General features: G+C 39.6%; 1 protein-coding gene across 1 annotated transcript in view; it reads left to right on the forward strand.

Moving 5' to 3' along the window:
* The window catches only part of LOC124555753 (hemicentin-1-like), an 817,128-nt gene that overhangs the window by 684,694 nt on the left and 113,972 nt on the right, over positions 1-18,462 (forward strand). The window contains exons 47-48 of the mRNA XM_047129776.1: positions 31-162; positions 2,399-2,528. Of these exons, the coding sequence (XP_046985732.1) occupies positions 31-162; positions 2,399-2,528 (262 nt within the window). The remainder of the gene's footprint in view (positions 1-30; positions 163-2,398; positions 2,529-18,462) is intronic.

The following is an 18,462-nucleotide window of genomic DNA, read 5'->3' on the forward strand; positions in this document are numbered from 1 at the left end:
CTTAACACATTGTTGCCAATTATTGTTTAGGTGAAGAACTAAAGCTGCGACACATAGGTCATGGCATAAGTGATGATGGGATATTACAAGTTGATATAGACATCGAGGGAGAAGTTCCAGTTGTTCAACCAGAAGCTGCTATACAGATCCAGCCATATGAAGGTAATCATGTAGTTGAACATATGTTATATTTATTACTGTAAAAAAAGTAAGCCAAATTAACATTTGCAACAATTCTCACATTGTTATTATGCAGAAATAATTTTTGTGCTCATTTTGTAGCTTTAAAAGAGGCCACAGTGCAGAGAACAATGATAGCTACTTTTGCCATATGAAAATTTGTTGGGGCCAGTTTGGCATAGCAAACTGTTACACACATTTACGTGACAGACAGTACTTGTTTACTCTGAGGATAAAACAGTGAGCTAATGTGCATAAAAAAGGTGATTGTAAGTCAACTTTATTTAGAAATCTTTGCCAGAACAGTTAGGAGGATTAAAAAATTTCCATCTTCACCAACCACCATCATGAGAATCAGAATATCTCAATGAATAAAATCACAAATTTGTCCATGAAACGTATTAAAATGTTTAGACTAATTTTTTTTATTTACTTCCCTTGATAGTCTTCTTGTCAACCACCATATCCATTGTGATCATACAGTCCGTTGAACTGTGCGTTACTCTAGGTCAGCAATACTAGAGAAAGATTAGGCAAGATAGATCTGTCTGAGGTGACTAGGCTGTATGGAATAGTTTTATGTTATGGGATGAGTAGCAGCTGTGAGAGAGAATGCTAAGCTTAATGCAAACAGCTTTCCTTATGGAAGGTCATAACCACATGGAGGAGGAGTCCCAGGAAGGTGGATGACTGAAACGAGTCAGGCTAGCTATAACAAATAGGAGAGGAATTGTTGATATTCTGAAGGGATGATTGTAAGGCATACTTGCTCTGAACCCACATGATCAATCTTTTTGAAAAAATTAATAGTTTAAGATTTTATGTCATTGAAAATAATTAGTTTCACTGGTCAGGTTGGTATAAGCTAACATTATTTCAGTGCTAATAGATTTACCCACAGTTGTGTTTGTATGTGATTCTTTCAAAGATGGAATAACTATTAGTTGTAGTTAGTCAAAATTACCAGAAATAAGGTGATTTACTTGGAGTCATCCAGGCACTGCAGGAGGAAGTTCTTGGTGGGGGCATGGGATTTGGGGATACAATTACATATTGGAGGTCACATCAACAGTTATAAGCCGAGTAATATGCAGTAAAGAGACAGGAACTATGGAGAGCCCATGGTGGAAGTGATTGATGTCATTGGTATAGAAAGATACTCTGTGGAATGAATTGAAGGTGTAGGATGTGATTGTCCAGGGATTGGCAGGAGTAAGACGGATGTTTCAGGAAGTGCCTAAGGATTTGAAAAAAGGGATTGAAGAGGTCATACTGGACTTTTTTGTGGATGTTGTTGACAGAGGGCAGAACTAATCTATTAATGTGTATGTGTGTGTGTGTGTGTGTGTGTGTGTGTGTGTGTGTGTGTGTGTCTGTCTGTCTGTCTGTCTGTGTGTGTGTGTGTGTGTGTGTGTGTGTGTGTGTGTGTGTTGTAAACTGCTATATCAGTAAATGCACTCATTAAAATAACTAGCAGAGTCTCCCAAATTCATACCAGGCAAGATCAGATTTACACATCATGACCATAAGATTGGCACTGATAATTGATCCTTATGTCAGAGAGGCAAAGCTTCTTAATTTAGCACCAAATGAATTGAAAATGCTGACTGAAGAAACTTTTAAAAAATAGTTTAAGCAGTGGCTTATCCTGCTATGCTCTGATACCATGGAAGTGGCATGACAAGAAATTCAAACAATAACATTGTCTAAAGCACAAGTGTAATGATAAATAGAACAGAACAGACAGACTACCATTTGTATTGTGGTAAGTTATTTTGTAACTATAGAGCAAAATATTTCGCAACAGTGCATAAATCTTTATGTGTAATTTCTCTATTGGTATTTGGTGAGACACTATTATATAAAAACTGTCATATTTGCTACTTATTTCACTAATTATTTATTTTTGTGTTTTTTCAATCTTTAGGAGTGCAAAGACTGTTATGTTTGTAAACATGTTTGGACAATGTCCATTCATGTAAAATTATATGTTACAACCACAAACAAATAAATAAAACTTATGTGGGCCACTAAAAACAATTAACTTCACTATCTGAAGATGACAAGTAAATATGTAGTCAAAGCACTGGAGATTTTTATGAACATCATCAGATGCAATACCTGAAAGAACTCCAATAACTTTTACAACCTATTTTCATTTTTTAATTTTTTATTTAAATGCCATGTTAAAACTAATATGTGAATCTCATAATTCCAGAGGATTACGTCCAAACTGGTCCTGATACACTGTATGCTGCATCTTCAAATGTGCTTAAAATCAACGGACTGAAATTGCCTTATTCTTGGAACAACACAGTGCAATATGATAAATACAAAGGAAGAATGCCGTAAGTATCACAGTGACCAAATCAAATTACATATTTAATTTCAACTCTGAATGAATGGCTACTTTGCTATTCCTCTACTGATTACACTATTTTCCCTCCTTTTCTACTACCTCCCCAACCCTCCTCTCTCTCTCTCTCTCTCTCTCTCTCTCATAAACACACACACACACACACACACACACACACACACACACACATTTGAAACTAAAATGTTTAGGAAAGAAATTGTTGCAATGATGAAGACTGTAGCAGTATAGCAACCATCAGTTTTATAAGTGCTTATCAATGGTCTTGTCCAGTCTAGATAAGAATTTTGACTGAGGTAAACATATTGGAGATTTTTCTTGTAAATTGAGTAGTATTGTCTTTCCAGCACAATATTAGTCATTGCTACTGACATGTAGTCAGTGAAAATAGTGTGTTTCTTTTTACGTTTGGAACATTAAGAACATTTGTGTTGACCCTTCCAGGGGATCTTGTCACCCACTATACAGTGTGTCTCAAAAGAAAGTTTAAATTTAGTGGATCAAAATAAAATAGAGGTTAAAGTCTATGGAAGATTTTATGAACTTGCAGTAAAGTTGCATTGGAATTGTGCTGTATTTCCGTCTTGCTGAAACTATGTTCTTTGGTTATAACCAGGAAAGTTCTGCAGTTCAGGCACCAAAAAGTCATTTTACGTTTTCACGTAATGTCCTGAATTCACTGTAACTGCACGGCTGCTCTCATCCTCAAAAAAGTGCTGGCCAATTATTCCTTGAGAACACATCGCAGCCCATTTAGTAACTTTTGTGAATGAACAGGTTTTTCATGCATCTGTTTAGGATTCGTTCCACTCTTGTAGTAGCAATTTTCCTTACTGGTGTGACTGTTCAGGTGAAAATGAGCCTCATCAGATAACAAGATGTTGTTAAATGAAGGGCACTTTGTCACATCATTAATGAATTGCGCCCTCAGTTTAACATCTTTTTGCAGAATTTGGTGCAGTGATGATCTATGAACATTTAAAGAATTTGCATGCTTATGAATGGGTAGGTTAGGATTGTCATGAACAGACATATTTACACTGTCCATGGATTCGCCCATTTCTCCTCACATATTTTTATCCATTTCTGGGTAAGGGGAACACTTCAGGCATTGTTTACATAATGCTGTACATGATCATTGCAAAATGACCTCTGTACTACAGTTGCAGAATCACTGTTTTTATAAAATTCTCACACATGAAATGCGCAAGATACAAGCAATGAATGTATGTCCCCACTCTCCTCTGAGTTTTTGCAAATCTGCAGATAGCTCTTCAAATATAAACTTTCTTTTGAGACATCCTGTATAAAAATTTTGAACTGTTGCCAATAATCTCCCTGTACATCCATGGGATTAGCATACCCATACACAAAAAATTTTAATTATTTAAGAATAAGCATTTTAAACATTCACAGTTTGTTTGTAATTCCTTTAGTCAGAAAAATGGTTGTATGCAGCTCTCCACTCTAGTCTATTTTGTGCAAGTCTCTTCATCTGTCTATAAATACTGCAATCTACATCCACTATAGTGAAGCCTTTGTCTCTACCTGTAGTTTTTACACACCAAACTTTCCCCATTGCCAAACTGAGCAGTCTTTGATGTCTCAGGATGTGTCCTAGAAATCAATTTCTTCTTTAGTCAAATCAAACCATAAATTTATATTCTTCCCCATTCACTTCAGTACCCCTTTATTAGTTATCTGATGAACCCATCTAATTTCAAAAACTTCTATCATCTTCTTTTCTGTTTTATTTATTATCCATGTTTCACTTTCATACTAAACTACACTCTGGCAAATACTTTTAGAAAAGATTCCTGTACACATACACCTATCTTGGATGTTAAAATATTTCTGTTTTTCAAATATGCTCTTCCTGCTATTGCCAGTCTGCATTGTATATCCTCTCTACTAGGAACACCATCAATTAATTTGCTGCCCAAATAGCAAAACTCATCTAGTGCATTCAGTGTCACATTTCCTAATCTACTTCCCTCAGAATTGTCTGATTTAATTTGACATCATTCCATTACTCTTGCTTTACTTTTGTTGATGTTCATTTTATAACCTTTTTTCAATACACTTTCCATTTCAGAAAGAAATAATTAACTTCTACACATGAAACCTAACTACCTCATCACTTTTAAAAATTGAGCTGTAAGAATTAGAGTATGGTTAAGCCAGTGGGTAGTCCCAATTCATTAATTTTTCTGTAGACTCAGCTTCAGTCCTGAGAAAAATAAGTGTAATCCTGTACAATCTGCGCTTCCCATGGTCTCTCATAAATATCCTGTCTTCCTCTGAAATAACTTTAGCAGAATTTATACTTACAGCACATTGAATGAGACTGATACCGCTGCAGAATGTTACGTGTCAGTTACTACTTTAATTCACCCTAAATCTCTCCACACCATTCTTATGTTGTGGCCAATCATCACGCTGAATATTTTTGGTGAGTGACCTGACTAAGAACACATATTTCGCTCAAGCATCCAATGTAAAACTGTTGTATCAAGAAACACCAGGAAACTCACAACAATGAAACAGATACAGTTTATCTGGTCACAGATGGACATAAGAAAGAATACAAAGATAGTAGTTTATACAGTGTGAACCCATTTAACAACTGAGGGCCCAGAGGCATGTGCATTCTCTCATAATGATGCTATCCCTGTTGTGAATACATTTAACAACTGAGGGCCCAGAGGCCCTTGCATGCCCTCATAAAGATGCTATCCATGTCATGAACATATTTAATAACTGAGGGCCTGGAGGCCTGTGCATACCCTCACCTACATCTACATCTACATCTACATCCATACTCCGCAAGCCACCTGACGGTGTGTGGCGCAGGGTACTTTGAGTACCTCTATTGATTCTCCCTTCTATTCCAGTCTCATATTGTTTGTGGAAAGAAAGATTGTCAGTATGCCTCTGTGTAGGCTCTAATCTCTCTGATTTTATCCCCACGGTCTCTTCGCGAGATATATATAGGAGGGAGAAATGTACTGCTTGACTCCTTGGTGAAGGTATGTTCTCGAAACTTCAACAAAAACCCATACCGAGCTATTGAGCATCTCTCCTGCAGAGTCTTCCACTGTAGTTTATCTATCATCTCTGCAACACTTTTGCGATTCCTAAATGAACCTGTAACGAAGTGTGCTGCTCTCCGTTGGATCTTCTCTATCTCCTCCACCAATCCTATCTGGCACGGATCCCACACTGGTGAGCAATACTCAAGCAGTGGATGAACAAGTGTACTGTATCCTACTTCCTTTGTTTTTGGATTGCATTTCCTTAGGATTCTTCCAATGAATCTCAGTCTGGCATCTGCTTTACCGATGATCAACTTTATATGATCATTCCATTTTAAATCACTCCTAATGCCCACTCCAAGATAATTTATGGAATTAACTACTTCCAGTTGCTGACCTGCTATATTGTAGCTAAATGATAAAGGATCTTTCTATGTATTCGCCGCACATTACACTTGTCCTCATTGAGATTCAATTGCCATTCCCTGCGCCATGCGTCAATTCATTGCAGATCCTCCTGCATTTCAGTACAATTTTCCATTGTTACAACCTCTTGATATACCACAGCATCATCCGTAAAAAGCCTCAATGAACTTCTGATGTTATCCACAAGGTCGTTTATGTATACTGTGAATAGCAATGGTCCTACAACACTCCCCTGCGGCGCACCTGATATCCCTCTTTCTTCAGAAGACTTCTGTCCATTGAGAACGACATGCTTCTTACATTGTTCATTAAATGACTGTGGGGAACTGTATCAAACACCTTGCGGAAGTCAAGAAACACAGTATGTACCTGGGAACCAGTGTCTATGGCCCTCTGAGTCTCATAAAGGTGCTATCCACATCAGTGTCACAGATATATCATGACAGACCTGGTGATGCCATTTGGTGTCACGGCTGCCCCTGGCAGCTGCTTCTTGTAGTTGCAGGCATACTGTTATGTCAGCAAGTGTATGATTGCTGTAAAGCCCCAGCTAATATCAGGGCTGTGGGTATATTAACTGGTGGGGTACTACACTCCTTCATCTTCATGGGGGAAAAGACCAGGCATCGCTGTCCATGTTGCTGTGATGGAAGAGATGTCTGTGGCATCCATAGTGGTGCCAGATGCGGCAGCCAAAGGTACAAGACTTTCCCGATTCACCCAGATTCACACATGAAAGTGAGTGGGACAAGGACACCCCTGCCAAATGTGGACCCCAGCGTGACAGGTGGACAGTATTGGCAAGAGGGGTGGAGGAGCCATCTGGACATAAGAGACCATGATGAGGGGTGCCATCACAGGCAATGATGTTGGAGGACTGGACTTTTGTCGCCACTGATGACAGCACCTGCTCACCATTGCTGGAGGCACCAGCACTGGTTGCAGGATGCAATCCCACTGTTATTACTGACAAATCCCCAATAACTGGGGTAGGTGGACATGACCAGCCCTGTACAACCCCTAGAACAGCTAGGACTGACAAAGAATGAGGCATCAGGCCCATGGTCCCAGCAGGGTACCCCTGCAGACTCCTGAGACGCAACTGGTTCTGGTGTCACACTACAAGCCGATCGTCAGTGTGGAACATGAAAATGTGGGAACCTCACCAGCTGTGGATGACAGTCACAATCCAGTGAGGGTTCCATCCAAACACCCTGGCTCAGACTGGTATGCTGGACACAAATGTTGATGACAAAACCAGCACCACTGGGGAACACTTGCCCGACAGCAACTGGTTGAGCAGTTTCCATGGCTGAAGGCCGTGCAGGAGCTCGGTGAGATTTTTGGCCCCAATTAGCATTGTTCTATAAAAGCTTAAAAAATATGAGAGCCTTCTTGGTCAGGAACTTTTCTACATACTTGTGCATCTGCATCTTAAATGTTTGGACAAGGCATTCTGCCTTAGTGTTCGCCTGGGGACAGAATGGAGGTACCATGACATGGCTAATGACATTGTGTGTGATAAAGTCCTTGAAACACTGTGCTATGAACTCAGGACCATTGCATGAAACCAGGGTGTAAGGCAAGCCTCGTATAGATAATATCTTTGACAAGGCCTTGACAGTCACATCTGCTGTCACAGGTGGACAATGAGTGACATAAGGAAAATGAGAAAAAGCATTAATTGCCAATAATCATAAACTGACTAAAAAGCACCAGAGAAATCAATGTGGACTCTTTCCCAAATCTGTGTAAGGGCCAACTAAGGCAAAAAATGGTGCACACTACCGCCTGATGACCTGAACACTTGTGGCTGGTTACTACAAAATGTTCCACCTCCCAATTGATGCGCAGCCAAAACACATGGCTGTGTGCCTACTGAGTTATGTATGAGAGATCCCCCAGTTACCCTGATGTGACAAGTAGAGGCCCTCCTGCTGCAGAGCTACTGGAACTAACACACAGGGAGTAAAGACTTCTGTTGACTTAGAATAATGCCATCCTAGAGGGAGAGAGGATGGCGCAAAGGATAAAAGTTCTGAAGTGGGTCTGTAGCCTGGTCCAGTAGGTGGTTGGCCCACCCCGTAGAACCCTGCTGAAGTGCCAGACCCACACTTGCAGCAGAGGCAGTACAGGAGCTAGTGATGGGAAAGGCATCCACTGTATGCCTCTCCTCCATATCCAGTTGAAAACAAAGTAGTTCCTCCTGTCCAAATGAGGGCTCATGGGCCTTGGGGAGCCAGGACAAGACGGAGCATCCATGTTTGCATGTTGCAACATGGGATGAAAATTGACCTCATAATTATACCGGAACAAAACCAGAGCCCAACACTGAAGACGATGAGTGGCTTTGTCTGGTAAGGACACTGACAGGTTAACAAGGAAACAAAGGTTTTATAGTCAGTTACTGAATGACATTTTGCACCTTAAAAAAATACATGAAATTTTTTAAGGTATAGAAAATAGTACCACTTCCATAGCTGTGGGCTCTGCGTAGATTGCTGTCATGTGGAGGACCTGGGTTCGATTCTCAATACTGCCAAGGATTTTACCTTCATGGCAGGTTTGGTCTGGAGTGCACTCAGCCTTGTGATTCCAATCGAGGAGGTATTTGACCAAGTAGTAGCGACTCCACTGTCTGGAAATTCTGAAAAATGGCAGGGAGAATGGTGTGTTGACCACACACCCCTCTTACTGCATTCACACGATGTCACCATACAAAGGATTACACAGCAGACAGTAGAATCCCATGGGCCTTGACAGCCTGGTGAGAAGTTCATTTTATATACAATAGCAAGAGTTTCTTTTTACAGCTAAGTTAATGTTGCTGAGCTGAGTTGAGTGTTTTTAGTGCAAAGGCAATAGGCTGTTTGTACCCATCTGAATGGCAATGGGTTAGGACAGCCGCACCTGGTACTGTGATGTGTCACTGGTCAAGACCAGATGCTTGCCAGTTTGAAATGTTTCAAGACAAGGCATGGAATGAAGATTATACTCAAGCTACACAAAAACATGGTCACAGGCATCACACCAAACAAAAAGAGTGCCTTCCTGAAGCAACACATGCAAGGAGTTGGTGGTAGTAGCTGCTCTGTGAATAAACTTGTGATAGTACGCCACTGTCAAGGAATGCCTGAAGTTCTTATAGATTAGATAGATGGGGCAAAGCCATATCAGCAGCAACAGGTTGTTCCATGGGGCACACATCCTGGCAGGAAATTTCATGACTCAAATAAACAATGGAGGGTTGTAAAAAGCAAGACTTTAGGTCACATAAGTGATCTTCCATGGTAGCACCTGTCATGACCATATCATCAAAATAGTTGATGATCCAGTGAGGGACAACCATCATAACCTGTTCTAAAAAACATTGAAAGATGGCAGGCACACTGGCGACCTCCAAAATTTGCCACTGATTCTGATACAGACCAAAGGCATATTAATCAAAGCAACTGCTTTGATGACTTGTCCAACAGAATCTGAAGATAGGCTTTGGCCAATTCAGTTTTCAAAAAGAATTAGCCCCCAACCAACTTTGTGAGCAGCTTCTCTGCACAAGGCAGGGGGTAAGTGTCTATGACTGACTGTGTATTACCAGTGACCTCGAAGTCACGACACAGTTGAATCTGACAGTTGCTTTAAGATCAGTAGGGCCATAGCCCATTCACTTTAGAAAATCAGTCTAATCACTCCCAAAGATGTTAGTCAATCCATCTCTGTTTTAACCCAGGCATGTGATGCTACTGGCAGTGGTCATGTCCAAAAAAAGCAAGGGTGGGTGGAAAGCTTGAGCATGATGTGTGCTGTGAAACTGCGTACACAGCTTAACCCCAGGGTAAACTGATCCAAAAACTCAGAACATAAGGAATCCAATTCATGATTGGTCTGACACCAGATACACCACATCCACAATAAAGAAACCAAAAGTAGCAAAGGCATCTAACCCAAACAAATTTTCAGTGTTTGCATTGTTAACCACTGAGTATGTAACAGAATGGACAACTGATTTGTAAACTGTGTTGGCTGTGAATTGGTTGTGAATAGGAATCAGGTGTTTTTATAGCTTTCCAACCAACACTCAATACATGCCAACAGTCGGGACCCTAGGCTGGCATACAACTTCGAATTTTGCAGGGACATGGCAGCCCCCGTGTCAATTTGTAACATGACTGGCTTATCCATTACCCACATTTCAATGAAAAGTTTGTTCTGGCCTGCAGACAGTGGCGAACAATCATAAAATAGTATGAATTTTGGTGTCCATCAGTTCCTGCAATGATTCCTCGGGAGTGGCAGGTATTGACATACCACTGCTATGTAACCTTTTTCTTTACATTTGTGGAAAGAGGTCTACTGCTTATAGCAGACTGCCCACTCATGCTGTACAAAACAAGAAGGGCCTGAAGGAAGTAGTGTTTCAAGCTTCAAATTGGTGGCCCACAATGTGGGAGACCTTCAATGAATAGGCAGTATTTAAAATCTCTCCTAACATAGGGTCCTCAAACTGAAGGGCATGTTGACACACCTCCCTATTTGGGACTGAACAACTGATTCCACCTCTGACCAAAATGTCTGAATAGTACTCCTGAGACTTAGCCATGACGAACCGGCAGCTGAGGTTGTGAAGCTCAGTTGTCAAAGTTTGGTACAATTGCTGCAGCTGTTTGTGATGTTGGTAGAATCCAACACCCACAGTGACCGCATGCATGCACTTGTGCTGATAGGAGGACAGCGAATTACACATATTGTCAAAAGAAAGCAATGCTGCTTCTTGCACAGGAGCTAGCTGGCCCAGTAAGTGATGCATACAAGGGGGTATCCACAGTAAGAAAGAGCCTTACAGACCTCTATCTCGACCATCTGGAATGCCATGAAATGTTGACAAAGCTGCTTCTCAAAAGTATCTCAGTCTTCAATGGATTCATCGGAATGCCATGAAATGTTGACAAAGCTGCTTCTCAAAAGTATCTCAGTCTTCAATGGATTCATCAATTGGGGTGGAGGTGTGGGGGAGACACAGCAGGGTGTGAACAACTGACAGCTGAGTCCAGGTCAATTTAGCCAACATCCAACACAGCCATATGCCCCTGTTATTGTTGTAGAAGTGACCTGAGCAAAGCCTCCATAGAACAGCTGAATGGTAGGGAGAAACTGCAGAATCTGAAACAAGTGAAAATTTGACACTCATTGTAGCTACTTGTGTTCTAACATGGAACACAAAGAAACATATGGCCATAAAAGAGATATAAGCTATTGGGTCATGGAGTGACATTGAAAAGAATACAATGAAAGTAGTTTACATGTCACAAACACATTTAAAAACTGAGGGCCCGGAGGCCCCTGCATGCCCTTATAAAGACACTATCCACGTCAAGTGACAATGGTGTGCTGCTGCACACACACAGCTGATCTAGTGATGGTGGCCAGTGACCAAGCTGCCTCTGACGGCTGCCCACTGTAGTTACTGGCATGCTGTTTGAATATCGGCACATGCTACACTTGCCATAGTGGCCTGACTTGCATCTGCTGTGGGCAGTAGGTGTAGTAAGCAGTGTTTTACAATGTAAACTGTACCTCCTCTTTCATCTACCCTTTTCCATAAAAGGTAAATTACTTCCCAGACACTATCACTTTTATCGCCTCTATAGAACATATTATCATAACGGTCTGATGACCTTTAGCATCTGGTTCAATTCTGAACAGTCTTTGAGGTACAGTAGCTCACTAATTTTTATAAAAAAAGTGCAGTCGTATGGGATAGCATCCAAAATTTCCAACAGGCCAAGAATATCTTGGTAGAGAGAATGCAGCACATTATATTGGATAGAGACATGTTGGTAATAGTAGTAATAGAGAAGTGTAAGAAACTGACAGATATAGTGCCCGAAAGGGACTCCATTCTGGATCTGAAATGGGAAGAGGGCAACGTTTTGTCAGAAGAATTCAACAAAGCAACCATCTCAGTCTACACTTAAGAGAATTACCATTGAGGAAACTGTAAGTGCTGTTGAAGCATCCTTGTTTTCTCTTCCAAAGGTGCAGGCCAAAGAAGTAACACAGGATGTGTTGAGAATTCTATGGCAATCAAAACCACCCAAAAGAAACATATCAACACAGGAAAGGAAACTTTGTAATGACCCCAAGAGAAATGGTTCAAATGGCTCTGAGCACTATGGGACTCCACTTCTGTGGTCATTAGTCCCCTAGAACTTAGAACTAGTTAAACCTAACTAACCTAAGGACATCCATCACACACATCCATGCCCGAGGCAGGATTCGAACCTGCGACCGGAGCGGTCTCGTGGTTCCAGACTGCAGCACCTAGAACCGCACGGCCGCTTCGGCCGGCCCCAAGAGAAATGAAAGCATTATGGTGATGAAAGCAGTAAGGGGAATACCACAGTTGTTATGGATGCTGAGGATTAGCACAAGAAGATGGAACAATTATTAGCTGATCCTGTGTACTGCAAGTTAAAAAGCAGTGTGAAGAACAGAATCATTTGTAAAGTGAAAAATCTGTTATCAAACTCCAGAATGGATAACTCTATTACTAAGAATCTAATGCTCTGAATACCAGTCTCACCTGGAATGTGGACTACCCAAGAAGGACAAAGAATCATGTCCTTTGAGACCGGTGTGAATGAGGTTAATTTATCTGGAAAACTGAGACATCTATTTGGAAAAACAAATACTTCTGTCAGCAAAGATTCACAACATTGTTTTAGAAATGACACATGCAGTAAGCTATTCACAAGTGATATTCTTGTAAGCTTCGGTGTGGCATTTTTATTCGCTAATGCCTGATTACCGGGTACAATGTAGGATATAAGGTAAAAAGTTGCTCCATATGTTTGTGACTTGATTGAATTATGTCTTTGATTGAGTTATTTTAAATATAGATGTGAATTTTATGAACAGTCTGACAGTGTTGCTATGGGCACACGCTTGTCGCCATTAAGAGCTGCATTTTTTATGAACATTTTGAGCAACAGGCATTAAGTAATGCTCCTTTAAAGCCTTCCTGTTGCGTCTGCTATATGGATGACACACTTTTTATGTGGTCACACAGTGAAGAAGAGCTTCATGAGTTCCATATTTTCTTAAATAGGATTAACTTCAAAAGTCTCTGACTGCTAGATGTGTAGGAACATAGAAGATCTGACAACAATCCAGGACACAGAGTGTATAGAAATCCTGTTAATACAAATAGGTATTTAGATGCCATGTCACAATGCTAGGTATTTAGGTGCCATGGCGCATCACCACCCAGCCCAGAATCAAGCAGTGCTCGACACAATGTCTTCACTTGCCTTTTGTAACAGTGATGATAACGGCTTGGTGTCAGAGTTGGATTTCTTAAAGAAGACAATGTTTGTGATAGTTAGTCCATAGACAGGGCTTTTAAGAGAAATATTAATTATGCTAATGGGAATAGTGAGGAACTGCCTAGTCACTCTGTTTAGCTACCTATTTTGGGGGATCACTGGCTGCGTAAGTGGAATTCTACAGAAAAATCATATTCAGGCCACTTTCTTCAGTTAATATAAAATAAAACACTTTTTCTGATGCAGAATGGATGCAACTATTTCTGATGCAGAATGGATGCACCTGATTACATTCACATCGTGAGCATCAATGAAATCACGTGTAGCTGTGGCAAAGTGTATAGAGGTGAAATATGAAGGACTGTTAAAGAATTTTTAAGGAACACAAATGCCACATGCAGCTAAAACAAAGTGTGAAATCTGCAGCAATGAAACATCACAAAAACTGTGGCCTTGACATTGATTTCCGCAGTGTACATGTGCGGGCTAAGGATACCAACGTTTATAGAATAAAAGTTTGAGAAGCATGTTACTTCAATAGAGAGAATGGTTATAGGTTTCTGGCATTGTGGCTCCCCACTGTCATGGAGTGAATACACAGCCATGGTTTGTGGGCAATACAAACAAGAAAAACCCTTTCTATCCAACGACCGCCAAGGGCAGGCACAGGAATTTTACCAAATAAAGCCTCTCCTCCAGCATAAGAGCAGAAAACTCCCCTTCTATGAAAGCACATGACCCTGGCCTCTGACAGTGTTCAGTCAGCTCAGTACATTACAAGATCCAGAAGAAAATCCCAGCAGAAGGATTGAAATGTCAGTCATATAGAAGAAAAATGACATGGTCTAACAACCCAGAAGATTTTAACTCAAGATACATTTTAATCCAGCCTGCAAAATGACAGAAAATACTTCCTGGAGGTCCAACATATGCTCCTCCTGAGTTTGTCCTCTGACCACTACAACACTCACATAATTAATGCATTGTGGGATATTGGCAACAATTTGTTCTAAAAGTTTCCGAAACATTGTTGATGCACTAGCAATGCTGAAAGGTAATCTGATCTGTTATATCAATAGAGATTATAAGGACTGTTGACTGCCAGAATGGTTTTTGAAACCTTGTCCAGAGAATGTTGAAAACAAGACTCCAAAATATAAATCTTAGAGAAATACTGACTCCCTGTCAATTTTTAAAATAATTCATCAGAGAGCAGGAGTAGTTAGGAGTCTACAATTGTCTGAGGATTTACAACATAGAAGTCCCCAAAAAGGTATGACATGCTGTTTGGTTTGCAGGAAATAACTGTAGGTGATATCAGTTTACTGAAAAGAATCAGGGCAGCATTTTCAACATTTCTAAGTGAACCAAATCTACTTTAATCTTGTACCACTAGGCTAAAGGTATCAAGTGGGCTTTGAAAAATTTTTGTGCTGTTGGCGCTTTTAATCTAATGTGGGCAAAAAAATTCGAAGCCATTCCTAGGCCTGGAGAAAACAAGGGAGCATATTGGAGACACGAAGAATCCATGCCTGCGCATGAAACAATACTGTAGGTGCTTGGACCATGTATTGGACAGAAAACACAAATCCAGGTCAAAAATATTTTTTACTTATGGCTGTGCTACTACAAAGAAAGGAATGTTTCTGTTTACTTGCTTGTATTTTAATTCCAAAACTACCTGGCTTAGTATCAGAATTTCATGATGAGCATAAGTCCACAGCTTCACTGCTATTGATTTTAATGTCAAAGCCTCCAGTCAGAGATATGTTTGCTGATTAATTGAGACTGAAGCCCCTATACAAAAATGAACAAAATGGAATACTGTAAACAATTGCTGCCAGTGAAAGATGTCATGATGCCATCCTTGATTCTGTGATGTCACTTATTTTTATCAGTGCACTCAACTGCTGATGGCATAGCTGGATCTGACAATCAGTTGCTATAAACACAGATGGCTGACAGCATCATAACATGGGCTACTACATTAAGCATGTATAGAAAAATGATCAAGACAACTGGCACAGCCTGCAAAAATTTCACTGAGGCTGGGTGGAAAAACTGTCAAGGCACTGGGTTTGATTCCTACGTAGCAGAGAATGAGCCACTCCACTACTGTCTGGACTGCATGAAATCTTTTGCAGTTTCATCCCCAGATGGACTAGGTCAGCCAGTATTTGCCAGCTTAGGTGACAGTTCTGACATATCACAGTCTGTAGAAATGGAAGCCTGAGCTGCATGGGAAATCTCAAAGAGCCTAGCTATATGCAAAACTTCAGAGAAACAACATTTCTCAAATATGCTTAACTAGATACATGCAGTCTGTCTGGCCTCATAATGTTATTTATCACATAACTCCTCATTATTTCACAAAAATTAAGTAAATTGTCAGCTGAATTATACTATAAGTAAATTTAGTACTATTCACCATGTATAAAGGCCTTGTTGCTTAGATTACCTAAAATAATCATGAAATACAATGAGTGTGTCATGAGTCTTAAAATGATTATTAATACTGTTACACCAGTACAATTTTCATGAAGGTAAATGAAAGATTGCAGGAAATGTAACTGAAGGTAATCATCAACTAAAATGAAAATATTAAATCCCAGCACTTTTGCACAGTCAAAGCATATCTTTCTACTGCATTCCACGTAAATTGGTCGACCACATTCAGTGTATTTGCACACTGTATACCTTTTCATGAACCCAGGACACTCCATATATGTCTTCTGCTTTTCCATTCTGTCACTTGGTATGCCTGTAACATGTCATCACAAAAAATCTCCAACAATTCAGATTTAATAGGCCTTTGCACCAAAATTTGATTTTTGGCTGTTAGTTCAGGCACTCATTCTTCAAAATGTTACACCAACGTGTTTTTCTTGCTCCTCCAGCCTCACATTGTTCCCATTTGAAATTATTTTTGCCACAAAGTTACTGTGTTTGCTGTGAGGAATTATTTTAAGTACAGATCACTCCAAGCCAGTCTACCAATAAAGTACTTCCTTCACTTGTATCTCTCTCTGTTTCATAGTGACCATCAGCTACCACAGACTCAGGATCAGCATTAACATAATCAAAAATGTCATAGTTGTTCCCATTTTCCTCTCACCTGTATCATATGACTCTCTTCATAAATAGCTGAAAAATAACCTAAATTCATGCATGTAATAAATGGTTATAAAATAACAAAATACGAAAAATAAGTTGAAAGCAAAAGCTGTAGTAATTAGAAACATGTGGTCTATTGGACTTATGTAATTAAATTACATAATGTGAAACATATGGTATTCTAGGCACCCAGTTTCACACTCAGCTCTAAATAAGATAGTTGTGTCCTTGTGACTCAAAAACTTAATCTATGCCACAATAAATAAACATGATAGTCCACAAGAACATGTAAACTTGCATTCTCTATTAACACCTTGTGAATAAGTGATCCATCATGCCTAACTCTATGATATTGCTTCACAATGTTGAAGAAACTCTAACTGAGCAGCCATCACATGATTTTTTTGTAGCAAAATGTTGACTTAAAAGTGAGTGAATGGTGGTAAGCGACAAAACTGATGGACCATATAAAGGCCCAAGTTTTGCACAAAAAAATAAAGCTTTAGGTTAATAGATAATAGAAAGAGTTGCTATTCCTCTGGATACTTAATGTCACTTGCCTGGAAATGAACAAACTCTGCCTCTTTTATTGTACCTCAAACTCTGCCTCTATTTATTGTTATCTCAAACTCAGTGCCAAGCACATGCACTTAAGTAATTCATGACTGTTGAAAAGCAAAAGCGTGTTATGAATGCTGACAAGAGGGCATGGAATGTTGAAACTGAAGAGCTTTTTCCTCCTGACAAATCAACAGTGGTTTTTTTTTAAAAAAAAATACTACAATAGCAGAATTTCATGGGAGCATAAAGACACTATTTTGAAAAATGTGCAGAGTTAAAAGCATAAGGGCAATGTAATAAAGTTGTGCAGTTTTCTAATCAAGTTGACAGCCTTCAACTAGCAGAAACCTTGAAGATGCCAAAAAGAAAAGTGACAGTGGATATCTGGCCCAAAGGACTCTGGAAACATTTCTGAAGGCCAACATTTAATTCCGTAAACTGGAAAATGAAGATTTTCGGCAGTAGATGAACAATTTCCGTGAAGGTGAGTAGTGTTTTGTTAACAGTAAAAATATAGTTTGATCTTCATTCTATGAGAAGATGGAACTTAATATTTAATAAAGTAATACATTTTGCCTGACTATAGTATCAATTTATATTTTTTTTAAATCAGGTTTCTAATAGCATAATTATTCTTTCTAGGTGCTGGCTGAGCCCCATGTGTAAAAACAAGGAGAGAGAAAGTTGAGCCTTCAAATGGCTCTGAGGACTATGGGACTTAACATCCACAGTCATCAGTCTCTTGAGCCTTCAGAATGACAAAAAAATGTTATATTATCTGACAAGACAACTGAGAGAAGAAGCCATTGTATTTTTGCTGTGTTGTTGAGAAATATGGAAGTGTGGAATGAACAGAAACTTCTAGTTGTAATCATATAAGTTCTCGGGACAGCAGCATCAATGCAATGTGTTCATGCAATTTTGGAGCCTCTTCAAAATGTAATATACAGTATGATAATGTGAAAGCAGTTGTGATTGACAGTACAAGATTTGTGGAGAAATGTATTGACTCTTTGAAAGCAATCATAGGTTATCATTTAAACCATGTTTAGTGCAGAGCACATAAACTGAATCTGATTGTGAACATTTCTTGAAGGAACATAGTAAGTTAAACATTATGAGATGCAATTTGAAGGCTGAATGCTTGATTACTGTGAAGAACAAACATTTGTATTTGCAGTTTCTGAACGAAAAGGATAGAGATGCTAAGGTTTTGCTCTTCCAGTTTTAATGCACTGGAACTCATTTCTGTCCACTGCCAATAATGTGGCTGAATATTTTGTAGAAATTATTTTCTGTTGTGATAACATGGAGGAGCTGTCTAATGCAGGCACTGTGTATATCAATTCTCTGTTTGATGACAGAGTGAACTGGATTCTTGTGGAGGCCACATTTATTGAAGAACATGCCAGTAACTTAATTAATATGATTGTCTTCTTAGAGACTT

Source organism: Schistocerca americana, chromosome X (genome assembly GCF_021461395.2).
Source record: "Schistocerca americana isolate TAMUIC-IGC-003095 chromosome X, iqSchAmer2.1, whole genome shotgun sequence".
NCBI classification, from domain to species: Eukaryota; Metazoa; Arthropoda; class Insecta; order Orthoptera; family Acrididae; genus Schistocerca; species Schistocerca americana.